The sequence below is a fragment of the Plectropomus leopardus genome, chromosome 22 (assembly GCF_008729295.1).
Source record: "Plectropomus leopardus isolate mb chromosome 22, YSFRI_Pleo_2.0, whole genome shotgun sequence".
Taxonomy (NCBI): domain Eukaryota; kingdom Metazoa; phylum Chordata; class Actinopteri; order Perciformes; family Serranidae; genus Plectropomus; species Plectropomus leopardus.
Window position 1 is genome coordinate 52,501 of NC_056484.1, and position 12,079 is coordinate 64,579.

A 12,079-nucleotide genomic window follows, 5' to 3' on the forward strand; every position below is an offset into this window, starting at 1 on the left:
CATCTGTCCTCTCTGTCTCTCTCTTGATCCGTCTCTCTCTTGATCTGTCTCTCTCTTGATCTGTCCTCTCTGTCTCTCTCTGTCTGTCCCCCTGTGTGTGTGTGTTTGTCGGTCCTCTCTGTCTGTCCCCCTGTGTGTCTCTCTCGCTGTGTCTCCATCAGAGGAAGAGGACTCTCCAGCAGGAGCAGATGAGTTTCAGGTTCAGAGAGAAGATCAGGTCTCAGTCTGTCCTCAGCGGGGACGAGCAGGTACGGAGACATAATGCATCCTGGGCACCTGTGCTGACCTGTCTGTGGAGACACATTGGACAGACAGTCAGACTTTACCTGGACTCAGCGTTGTGAGCGTGAGCAGAGTCGCTGCGCCGGCCTCCCTCTGTGTTTAGGGACTGTTAGTTATTTATGAAGGGGGAGGGGCTGCACAACGGGTCCGAAATTAAAAATGTCCACCGTGAGGAGGGACAGCTGGAAAAGGTCCAACATTATATTTATTTTAAAGAAAACAGTCACACACCCCCCTCTGATAAATGAAGAACAGTCCCTCTACAGCGGCACAGAAGCTAAACGATGTCCTGCTGTGGACGCAGCAAAACAGAGTTTAACCCTCTGAAATCTGAGCACGTCGGTTTGATTTCTTTCTGGAAGGCGACAATGAGACGGTAAAGAAAAATGACCCAAAGATTAACAAAATAAAAAAAATAGTGAAAAGTCCAAGAAAATCACCTGAATGTCAGTTTAAAAATAAATATATACAAATAAATAAATAAAAAGTGAAAAAAAAAAAGAAGAAAATGATCTAGAGAAGAGGGTGGCACAGTGGCGTTGTGGTTAGCACTGTTGCCTTACAGCAAGAGGGTCCCAGGTTCAAAACCCAGTTGGAGCAGGGTTCAGTCCATGGGCAGGGCCCTTCTCTGCAGAGTTTGCATGTTCTCCCCACATCTGCATGGATTCTCTCCAGCTTTTCAAATTATGAAAATTTTGAAACATAATTTTGAATATGTAATTACGATCATTACAAATGTACTTTTCCCTTGCTAATTCTACAAATTTTATGCGATCTGTGTATTTAAATTATTGAACCTTTATTTATACAGGTAATCTCCCTGAGACACGAAGTCTCACTCTAAACACAGAGACAGTTTGAGACAACAGACAGGCAGGTTTCAGTCCAAGTTGCTTTTTGCCTTTTTATCTGTTTTTGACAGAAATTTTACCGTTTTTTGGGGGTTTTAAAAGTTAAAAATGTGTGAAAGGCGTCTGAGAGAGAACAGGAAAACTTCTGTGGCTGCAGGTTTCAAAGGGTTAAGTGTGGACTGACAGCTCCATCATGTGAGACGTATGTGTCTCTTTAAGACGTCCCTTTAGACTGAATATAGAGTCTCAGTCTTTCTGTCCTGCGGCTCGGTCTGCTTCCTGAAGCTCTGCATCATCTGATCAACGAGCCGGTCAAGAAAAGACTGTCATCAATGCTCCTATTGATCCATCAGCAGCCTGCAGACTCACGCTGCTGGACACAACTGCTGTCTCTGTCTCTCTGCCTGCCTCTCTATCTGACCTGTCCCTGTCTCTGTGTGTCTGCAGGCGGGCGGTGGCGGTGGTGGCGGTGGCGGCGGCAGCAGTGCGGTGTGTTTCTTCTGTCAGCAGCGAGTGTATCTGATGGAGCGTCTGAGTGCAGAGAGTCTGTTCTTCCATCGCAGCTGTTTCCAGTGTTCCCACTGCAGCTGCACGCTGAGACTGGCTGCCTACGCCTTCGACCAGCACCAACGTGAGCCTCTCTAAAACCAGTTTAACTTCCACTGCATACCAGTACAGACCAACAGAAACAATTAGAGACCAGTTTAGACCAGCACCAATGTGAGCCTCTCTAATACCAGTTTAACTTCCACTGCATACCAGTACAGACCAGTAGAAAGCAGAAAACACTGGGAGCCTCCTTCAAACCACTTTAAACCAGTTTAACCTTCACTTTACAAGAGGAGAAACCGGCAGAAACCAGCACTGCAATCTTCTCTAAAACCACTTTAAAACCAGTTGAACTTTGTCTTTACACCTGTGGAAACATGTAGAAACCAGTAACTCTGTGAGTCCACAGTTTTCTTTCCTCTGTGGTTGAGTTTACCGTGTTGGCGTTCAGCTGCACATTAAAAAACTCATCACACCGTAACTGAAGAAAGCAGCAGAATCAAATTAGATGTGTTCTTGGATCTGGATCACTGGCTGCAGACTGAGCAGGTTCTCCTGATCACCAGTTTGACCTCCACAGCTGAATCTGTTCTCGATGAGAAGTCTGTTGGTCTTTATTTCTTTACGTTTGCAGCCTGAGGCCCCCGTAAACTCATGACTCTGTTTATACATGCAGTCACATAAAGACTCTTTATCTTCTCATCTGTGTCGCTTTATCGAGACTTTAAATAACGTTTAACCCTCCTCTCTGACATAGAGAAATAAAGAACAGCTCCACTGTGTTTACCAGACAATGTGTTAATATCCATCTGTGTCTCTTTATAGAGACTTTAAGAAATAAATAAATAAAACTTTGAGAAATAAAGAACCCTAACAGCTCCTGTACTTAACTCCTCATCGTGTGCACCATACGCCGTGTTAATATTAACCTGTGCAGCTCCACATTTGGATGTTTTGCTCTGAATAAAAATAATTAATCTGAGAGATGAAGAGTTTCCACATGAAACCGTCATGAGTGTATCAGCAGAGACATCAACCAGGTCACCTGATTAAGATGTACACTAGATACTGTTGACCAGGTGGTAACAGCCACATACTGTTAACTACATACTGTTAAACACAAAGTGCTGACTAGATAGGGTTAACCACATGCTGTTAACTAGATACCGTTAACCACATACTGTTTACTATATAATGTTAACCATAAAGTGTTAACAATATAATGTTAACCAGATAACCTTTACCCCATAATGTTAACCAGATAATGTTAACTAGACAGTGTTAACTACAAAAAGTTAATCACAAAATGTTGACTAGATAATGTTAACTCTGTAGTGTCAACCAGGTAATGTTTACTACATAATGTAAACCAGATATTGTTAAATATATAATGTATACAAGATAGTGTTAATGAGACAATGTTAACCAGATAATGTTAGCTATACGATGTTAACCAGATAAAGTTAACTACATAACATTATTTGGATAAAGTTATATAGTTAAAATGATCTAATTAAAAGTATTTGGTCAATTCTATCTTGTTAACATTGTCTAGCTTCCTTTATCTAGTTAACATGATGTTGTTAACTATAAAAAAAAATAAAATATGATGTTAACTAGATAAAGTTAACTTATCTGGTTATCAGGTTAACTATTTCGGTTATATCATCTAGTTAATATATAGTTAAAATTATCCAGTTACATAATCAGGTTAACTCTATCTGGTTAACATAATCAGGTTAACTCTATCTGGTTAACATAATCAGGTTAACTCTATCTGGTTAACATAATCAGGTTAACTCTATCTGGTTAACATAATCAGGGGAACTCTATGTGGTAAATATTGTCTTGCTAACTTTATCCTGTTAATATGATGAAGTTTACCAGATAATGTTAACTAGTTAACTGATGAGCACTGAATCATATTTTGAATATTGTTTTCATTAAAATATTGATTCTGTATTTTAATTTTTTATTGATTCATTAAACGTTCAGACTCAAACAACATGTTTGTCTGACTCCCTGTCTGTGGATCTGTTAGCCCATTGATTGATTGATTGATTGATTGATCAGCTGTTAGAGTGGATCAGATAATCGTTCGGCTGATACGAGCTGTTCCAGGTCATTCTGGTTTCATGCTGATCTGCTGCTCGCCGTTCGCTGACCTCATGCTGCTGTCACGTGACCTATCGTCTGTGTGAACAGTTGGAGCCTCGAGCCTCGCCGCTGCTGCATCTGTGTGTCTGTTATACACACTAAATACACACACACACATACACAAAGCTGTTGTTGTGAGTCCGAGCTCGAGGAAATGTAGATCTTTTTGTCGGATAAAAACTGCTCTCAGCAGCCAATCAGAGCGCAGCGGTCACATGACGGCAGTTTGAAGTGTGAGGCGGGACGCCGTGTGAATGCTGCTATAAAAACTTTCACACACTTCACACTCACACACACACTCATGTGTCCTGGTGTTTCAGGGAGGTTCTACTGTCTGCAGCACTTCGACGCTCGCCTGAACGCTCTCGCCGCCACAAGGAGGTCGACGGCGTCCGACAGAGCTGCCTCGCACCGCACCTCGATCGTAAGTAAACATCCAGATTTTCGAAATGAATTTCATATCAAAACACGTACGAGAATGTTTCAGTGTTTTTAAGCAAGAAAAACTGGAGAAACTTTAGTTTTCAAAAATTTGACATTAATCTGGATTTCATTTGTAATTTCAGCTTCATATTTGAAATGATCAATAACTTTCTGTAGCGTTTGATCAGAAGCAGTCAGGTAGGGTGTGTTTGTTTTCCCCTCAGGCGTCTCTGGGCTCAGTGTTAGATTTAAATAAACCATAACTTGTTGTCGTCTCAGGTTCTGATCAGTAACTTGTGATTGATGAGTGTGTTTGTTGTCGTCTCAGGTTCTGATCAGTAACTTGTAGTAATAATTGATCGGTGTGTGTCTGTTGTCTCCGCAGGCGTCTTTGAGCTCAGTTTTAGATATAAAATAATCAATAACTTGTCATAGATTGCTGTGTTTGTTTTGTCCACAGGCATCTCTGGGTTCAGATTTAGATCAAATCTGATCAATAACTTGTATTGATTGATAAGTTTGTTTGTGTTGTCCACAGGGGTCTCTGGGCTCGTCTCTGGGCTCAGCGACGGCGTCCTTTGCAGACTCTCTGGTGTCTGCTGGGCGGCGGCGCTCCTCAGGTGAGTCCGTGTGTCCTGCGTCATGCTTTCAGTGTCATACATGTCCACACTGAGCGCGCTCCTTAAACTGGGATCACTGTGGGCTTTAGTGTGTGTGTGTTTGTGTGTGTGTCTGTGTGTGTGTGTGGCTGCGGTTGTGTGTTGGCAGCTGTTTCTGTGATGGTGGTGGCGCCCGAGGGGATCGAGCGCCGCAGCTCCACCCGGGGGGAGGCGGAGCTTATGGAGGAGCCGGTGGAGGAGCTGGAGGAGGAGCCGGAGGAGGAGCCGGAGGAGGAGCCGGAGGAGGAGCTGGAGGAGGAGCTGGAGGAGGTCTCTGAAGAGACGCTGAACTGGTTCAACCTGAGCGTGGACGAGAGAGTCCACCACAGAACCAGATCCAGGTCTGAGTCTCCGTGGAAGCTCATTAATGCCAAGAAAAAATAAAAATACATGAACTGTTAGAAATATTTTAAAAAAAAAACAGACACTCCTGTCATGTGACTCCTCATGTCACAGTTTAAGATTTTAAGTTAAATTTGTTAATCTGGAATTTTTAGTCATAAGTATGATTTAAATTATATTTACTTATATCAACTAAAAGTCCGAATTGATTTACAAATTAAAGTCAGAATTACAGCTTTTTAGTAAAAACTACATTTAACAGGTTTTAAGTGAAGTTTGGACTTTTTACATTACAGGTATTACTTGTAAATGAAACACTGTTACTTTTAAATTGTAACCTGTAAATTGACATTGTGATTTTTTAAATCAACATTTTGTCTTTTTTACATTAGGATTAAATGGAATACACAAATCAACTACGTTTGTCAAAATTCTGACTCAAATCAAGATTAGGAGTTTAAATTGGAAATCACTTTTAAATTTAATTTATGAGTAAATGCAAATTTTGACTTTTTAATTCAACTTTGTTCTTATTTTGTTTGTTTTTCCACTTCTTTCAATATTGTGGGTTTTTATGTGGATATTATGATTTTGAGACACAACATCAAAAATTTTGACTTTTACATCAAGATTTGAGGAAGAGTTTTAAATAGAAATCACTTTAAATCCAGTTTATATTATTTATTTTTTTTTTTCAGTTTTTAAAATTCCTTTTATGGCTTTTTGTGTAAATATTATGAGTCTTTGTATCAGAATGATTGAAAACTAATCAAAAGAATAACTTAATATTTCATTATTTTGACTATAAAGTATAATTGTGTTGATCCTCCGTAGATCATCCTCTCAGTCTGAAGCATGAACCCCTGATACAGATAAAGTTATTTTACAGCTGTTTTTTTTTCAATTACTTTATTTACAGTCTGTGGACTGAACATGTGTCTGATTACAGTTCAGAGGAGGAGCAGGAGGAGCAGGAGGAGCAGGGAGGCAGCTGTCGACATCGTGTGACTTCAGAGGAGGCCAAAGCGTCATGGAGGGAAACTCTGCAGCAGGACTTCCTCCTGGAGGACCAGGAGGACCAGGAGGACCAGGAGGACGAAAGTGATGATGAAGAGGAGTTTGGTGGCAGTGAGCTGGAGTCGAGTGACGGTGAGTCTGTCTGAGTTTCTCTGTTCAGTCTGTAGATTAAAACTCTGATGGACTCTGGAAGCCTCTGTGTGTGTGTGTGTGTGTGTGTGTGTGTGTGTGTGTGTGTGTGTGTGTGTGTGTGTTGTGTATATGTTGTGTTGTGTAGAGGGGTAGTGAGAGGTGGAGTCTGGCCTGTGATGTTGTGTATCTGACGTGCATTTCATGTGTTGTTACCTATTGTTCCTACCTATTGTGTGTATGTTGTTGTATGTGTTGTGTGCGTGTTGTTGTGTATATGTTGTGTATGTGTGTATGTTATTGTGTGTATGTTGTTGTATGTGTTGTGTGCGTGTTGTTGTGTATGTGTGTATGTTATTGTGTGTATGTTGTTGTATGTGTTGTGTGTGTGTTGTTGTGTATATGTTGTGTATGTGTGTGTTATTGTGTGTATGTTGTTGTATGTGTTGTGTGCGTGTTGTTGTGTATATGTTGTGTATGTGTGTATGTTATTGTGTGTATGTTGTTGTATGTGTTGTGTGTATGTTGTTGTATGTATGTTATTGTGTGTCTGTTGTTGTATGTATTGTGTATATGTTGTGTATGTGTGTATGTTGTGTATATGTTGTGTTGTTGTGTAGAGGGGGAGTACAATCCATGGGAGGCGGAGCGTCAGTCTGGTCTGTGGCTCCTGTTGGAGGAAACAGGTACAAACAAACCAACCTTATTTAGAAAACATCCAGTTTATCTGCACGAACACACAGACCGACGCTCGCTCACCTGACATCATCACTGTCACCTGACATCATCACTGTCACCTGACATCATCACTGACATGTGACATTATCACTGACATGTGACATCATCTCTGTCAGTCTATTATTGTGATTCATTTCTCCCCCTCCTCCCCCACAGGTGAGGACTTTTCTCTGTTTGTCCCGTCTGCAGCAGGAAGTGACATCACCCCCTGTGACTCCATCTCCTCACCTACAGCTGAGGCTCCGCTCACCGCCAGCACACCCTCCACCGCCTCCTTCAACACCGACTCCGAAGCCCCGCCCACTCTGCTCACACCTGTAGTTGTCAAGGAAACTCAGAGAGGGCTTGGCTTGTTGGATGATGTGGTGCTGGAGAAGCCCCTCCCCTTGCAGGGCCGAGGGGTGGGGCCAGATGAGGAGGGCGTGGGGTCAGAGAGGAGGGGGACAGCAGGAGGAGTGCACAGCCTCCCTCCCTGCCTGCAGCTGAAGACGCTGAGAGAGGCTCCGCCCCCTGGACAGGTGGATGGGGGCGGGGCCAGAACGCTGTGGAGGACCGTGTTCTCTGGAAACAGGAAGCAGAAGAAGAAGAAGATGAGGGGCGGGACCTTACCTCCAGCCAATCAGAGCACAGCTGCAGGTGATGATGTCTTACAGGTGTACACTGACTGCTGAGCGTGTCAGCAGCGTGGCCATGGAAGTCATGGAATTTAGAAATAGCAGTTTCCAGCCCTGGAAAAGTTTTAGAAAACTGAATATACCCTGAAAGTTTTGGAAAAGTCCTGGAATTTAGTTTCACACACCTGTACAATGACACATGTGTTCAAGGACCCTCTGAAATTTAAATATTGAAAACAATGATTTGTGTTCCTACAGTTTCTGGCTGATAAACGGCTTATTGTTGTCATTTTTAAAGAAAAGTTAAAGTAGTGTTTCCTTAAAAATTCACCAAAGTTTTTTAAATAAAATAAAAATGACCGTAATGTTTACTTCAAAAATCGCCAAAATAAAAACTATCAAAATGTTTCCTTTAAAAATCCTCTTATGCCTCCCAGAGTTTCTGTATTCTGGCGGCTCTGCTGACGGACGGCCTGGCAGTCAGCGGCATAACGTCCGCGTGTTTATGAATCTGTACTTGAACGCGATGATATCATAACGATACTTCCTGTGTGCAGATGTGACAGAAGAGTCGGACCTGGACTCAACGGCTCTGCTGCAGAGATGTTCACTGACACCAGCCAACAACGTAAGACACACACACACACACACACACAGTCTTCAGTCAGTAAATCAGGGTTTCGTCTGCATAGAGATCGACGTTAGAATAAGAGTGGCCCAAGAATCAAACCCTGAGGGATGCCACATGTCACATGATTCATGATCCCAGCAGAGCTTTGAACCCAGCTCAGCACCAGGTGACCCCGCCCCCTGCTGTGTCTGCTCAGAATCAGTTTAGCGTGCTGCATTCAGGGATCGGACGCCTCACATTAACCGCCCTGCTCTGATGTTTGTAGCTGCGTTTGGACTTGTTTGACCTGACGTCTGAAATTCAGAGAGTGGTGATAAAAGAGGAGCAGGAGGAGGAGCAGGAGGTACCAGCTGATCTGTAGAGCGTCTGTGTTTTAGGATGTAGGCTGTGGTGTTTTTCTGTGATGAGTCTGATTTTAGCCAAATGGAGACTGAATGTGACCGTTTCTACCAACCACAGAAGATTTAAACCAGTGACAGTCAACCTACGGCCCGCGGGCCAAATCTGGCAACCCAACCATTTTCTAATTGACAATAGAATAAAGTGATTGACACTGTGAATTGTTTTTGTCTTTTTAGTGTCCATAAGGTGCCAGAGTGCAGAAAACAGCATCAAAATAGACCCCCCAACCCCCCTGACAGAGGTCCTAGCAAAAACCCTAATGTCCTAAAATACTAGAAATGTCCCATATTGCCATAAATGCCCCAATATTGTAGAAACGTGGGGCTGCTGTGACCCCTGACCCCTGTCATTCAGTAAAAGAGGCTGCCAGGTGAAGCAGGTTGGGTGTTTCTGGTTTGAAGGAAGTTGCTGATAAAAAGATTTGAAAGCGAAATGTTGAAATGCCCTTAAATTTAATGTCCAGCACTCGGAGACATGAAAGACTTCAGCTGACTCAACTGATTTACTGGAGACACGACTCATTACACCTGACTCGAGACTGGATCGGCCGTGTCCTTGAGGACATGTTCAGTCCAGTTTTAGCTGAGACTTGATGTCCTTTAAAGTGTCCTCTGTGTCCTGTTTGTTTTTGTGCTTCGTGTCTCAGCCAGCGTACGTCCCTCATGCCCTGGCTTTTAAACGAGCTTACGCCATAAAGGTACAGATCTATGACATCGTCTGTCTCAAGTCCAGTCCTGTCCTTTCCTGTCCTGTCTCTGGTGGTCTCTCGTCGACTCCCTATAAACTGCTGTACCTGTTGTTCCAGAGACGCTCTCGAAAGGACAGAGTCCCTTTGCAGGACTCGGATGGACGGTCCTCCTGTGCCACTGAGGTGGTTGGGGTCCTGGTCCAAGCCAAGGAGCCGTCCAGTCTAAGTGTGATGGAGACCATGTTCCAGAGGGGACAAGAGGACGAAGACGAAGACCTGGATGCCAAAATCACTCGCCGAGTTCAGAGAGCTGCTCGAAGAAAAGCCAAACAGGAACAGCTAAAGAGGCTCCACAAAGCCCAGGTGAGTCCACCTGAGGACAGAGACAGTCAGGGTCAAAGCCTAAGTCTGCTTTAGAACAGAGATGGTCAGGGTCAAAAACTAGGTCCGCCTGAGGACAGAGACGGTCACGGTCAAAGACCAAGTCTGCCTAAGGACAGAGACGGTCAGGGTCAAAGACCAGGTCCACCTGAGGACAGAGACGGTCAGGGTTAAAGATCAAGTAGGCCTGACGACAGAGACAGCCAGGTTTAAAGACCAGGTTCATGTGAGGACAGAGACGGTCAGGTTGAAAGACCAGGTCAGTTTTAGGACAGAGACAGTCAGGGTTAAAGTCCAGGCCTGAGGCAGGCAGACTGAGGATGGTCCTTTCAGGTGGTCTCAGTCTGGTCTCAGGTGGGCTCTTTGGGGCTGGTTCAGAGGATTGGCTGCAGTGGATTTGGTGTATTTTAAAATCAGACTGTGCAGGATTTGTCCTGATCTGCCATGTGTCAGTTTTGTGTTTGTGTGGTTTTTGTCCAGATGATCCAGAGACAGCTGCAGCAGGTGGAGGAGAGACAGAGACAGCTGGAGGAGACAGGAGTGGTGGTGGAGAAAGCTCTGAGAGGAGAAGCAGGTACACACACACACACACACACACACACACACACACACACACACACACAAACCCCCACACAGACCGACCTCTAAGCCCGTCTGTTGCACATTTGTCCGTCCTGAAGAGGGATCCTCTGAGTTGATCATCCTGAGGTTTCTACTGTTTGTTTTGTTTTGTTTTTGTTTTTTTCTCATTAAGGTTTTTTTGGGTGTATGTAGGTGCTGAAGTTGAGATGTTTGTGAATCCTGTTTGTGTTTTTTTTGTTTCTGTCAGATTTTTGGGGCGAGTCGAGCGACGGGCTGGACGTCGAGCTTCACCTGGAAGGTGAGTTCGGCTTCGGACTCTGTTTGAGGTGAGAAAGTTTCAGTCCAACAGCAGTTTGACTGTTTTGGAGCCTTCGTAGTGGCAGCCTCTGAAGACGCTGATCACCTGTTCTGGTTTGAAACTCTGCGGCCGTGTCATAGTGTTTGAATCCGGACTTCAGGAAACGGGGACTTCAGGAAAAGGAGACGCAGTTGCCTTCGTTCACCTCCCGATTGGCTCCCATCAGTCAAACGTGACAGTGAGGTCTACGAACCTTTGGTGGTGTCATCCGTCCCAAGTGGTTTCTCCGTTCTTGTCACCACAGCTTCCCTCGGTGGCGGATGAAGTGCCCGCTGATGCTCTGACATGTTGCCATTTTTACAGTTTTTTTTCAGTTTCCTGTCACCTTCACCTCCTCATCCTTTCAGTGACAGCACAAATCTGCTTCTTACTTTTAACCCCCTGAGAAACTGACCACAGAGCAGCTACCTGCTTCCTGTTTACATAAGCACACACCTGCATGGGTGTTTGGCATGAAAACATATCAGACAGTTTATTTTTCTGAGTGTTTGACTGGTTTGTGTTCTGGGTGAACTGTCCCTTTAAACCACGTCCCTCTCTGCAGGACTGGGTAAACTGGATAATCCGGCTCTGATGCAGCAGTGGTTCCAGTTGGTCCAGCAGAAGAACTCTCTGATCCGATATGAGTCTGAACTCATGATATTGTGAGTATCTGAGCCTCGAGTCAGCTGTAGTTTCAGGTCTGTCAGACCCTCCTGGATGTGGCCCACTCAGCAGGTTCAGGTGGATCATGGTGGATCAGGACTGTGTGGGTCCCGGTTTCAGACTCTGGCCTCTGCTGTGTTTCAGTGCTCGGGAGTTGGAGTTGGAGGACCGTCAGAGTCGGCTGCAGCAGGAGCTCAGAGAGCGGATGGCTGTGGACGGTAACATCGCATCATCAAACACATCATCACTTCCTCTTTATAAAAACATTTGGTACAAAAACCATCAGTGGGGCGTCCGCTCAGCATCGTCCCCGAGTCAGCAGACCGCTCAGCCTTTGTGGGTCTGTGATCAGTCCATCGGAGCAAATGATAAAACGCGTTAAAACTGATTTCAGTTTATGTGACAGCGGGGACATAAATCTGATTGTACAGGATCTACTTTATCTCCTCAGAGAGCTCTGAAAGTCACACCACTTTATGACAGTCAGTGCTGTAAACAACAAACCACAAGAATGATGATGAAGTGTTTTCTTACTTCCTCCTGCAACCTCCAACGCTCAGTGATCTGTAATATTTCAGGGGAGGGAGATGCTGTGTGCTTCACAGAGCTTCAGTGTCAGGTGAGAGAGATG

At 44.2% G+C, this 12,079-nt stretch overlaps 1 protein-coding gene across 4 annotated transcripts in view; it reads left to right on the forward strand.

Annotated features, from left to right (window-relative positions):
• LOC121961649 (protein-methionine sulfoxide oxidase mical3a-like) overlaps window positions 1–11,990 on the forward strand; it is a 26,902-nt gene extending 14,912 nt beyond the window's left edge. Inside the window, exons 19-32 of one of the 4 annotated variants that reach the window (XM_042511708.1) lie at window positions 162–248; window positions 1,581–1,764; window positions 4,160–4,263; window positions 4,801–4,882; window positions 5,031–5,262; window positions 6,213–6,412; window positions 7,030–7,095; window positions 7,304–7,783; window positions 8,319–8,389; window positions 9,600–9,845; window positions 10,344–10,437; window positions 10,693–10,743; window positions 11,348–11,447; window positions 11,593–11,990. In XM_042511708.1, coding sequence (XP_042367642.1) covers window positions 162–248; window positions 1,581–1,764; window positions 4,160–4,263; window positions 4,801–4,882; window positions 5,031–5,262; window positions 6,213–6,412; window positions 7,030–7,095; window positions 7,304–7,783; window positions 8,319–8,389; window positions 9,600–9,845; window positions 10,344–10,437; window positions 10,693–10,743; window positions 11,348–11,447; window positions 11,593–11,830 — 2,235 coding nt within the window. In that variant the 3' untranslated portion in view covers window positions 11,831–11,990. Of the gene's footprint in view, window positions 1–161; window positions 249–1,580; window positions 1,765–4,159; window positions 4,264–4,800; window positions 4,883–4,971; window positions 5,263–6,212; window positions 6,413–7,029; window positions 7,096–7,303; window positions 7,784–8,318; window positions 8,390–9,599; window positions 9,846–10,343; window positions 10,438–10,692; window positions 10,772–10,883; window positions 10,913–11,347; window positions 11,448–11,592 lie in introns of those variants that run through there. The other 3 variants (XM_042511707.1, XM_042511709.1, XM_042511710.1) reach the window with 3 other exon arrangements.
• The last annotated feature ends 89 nt before the right edge of the window (window positions 11,991–12,079 follow it).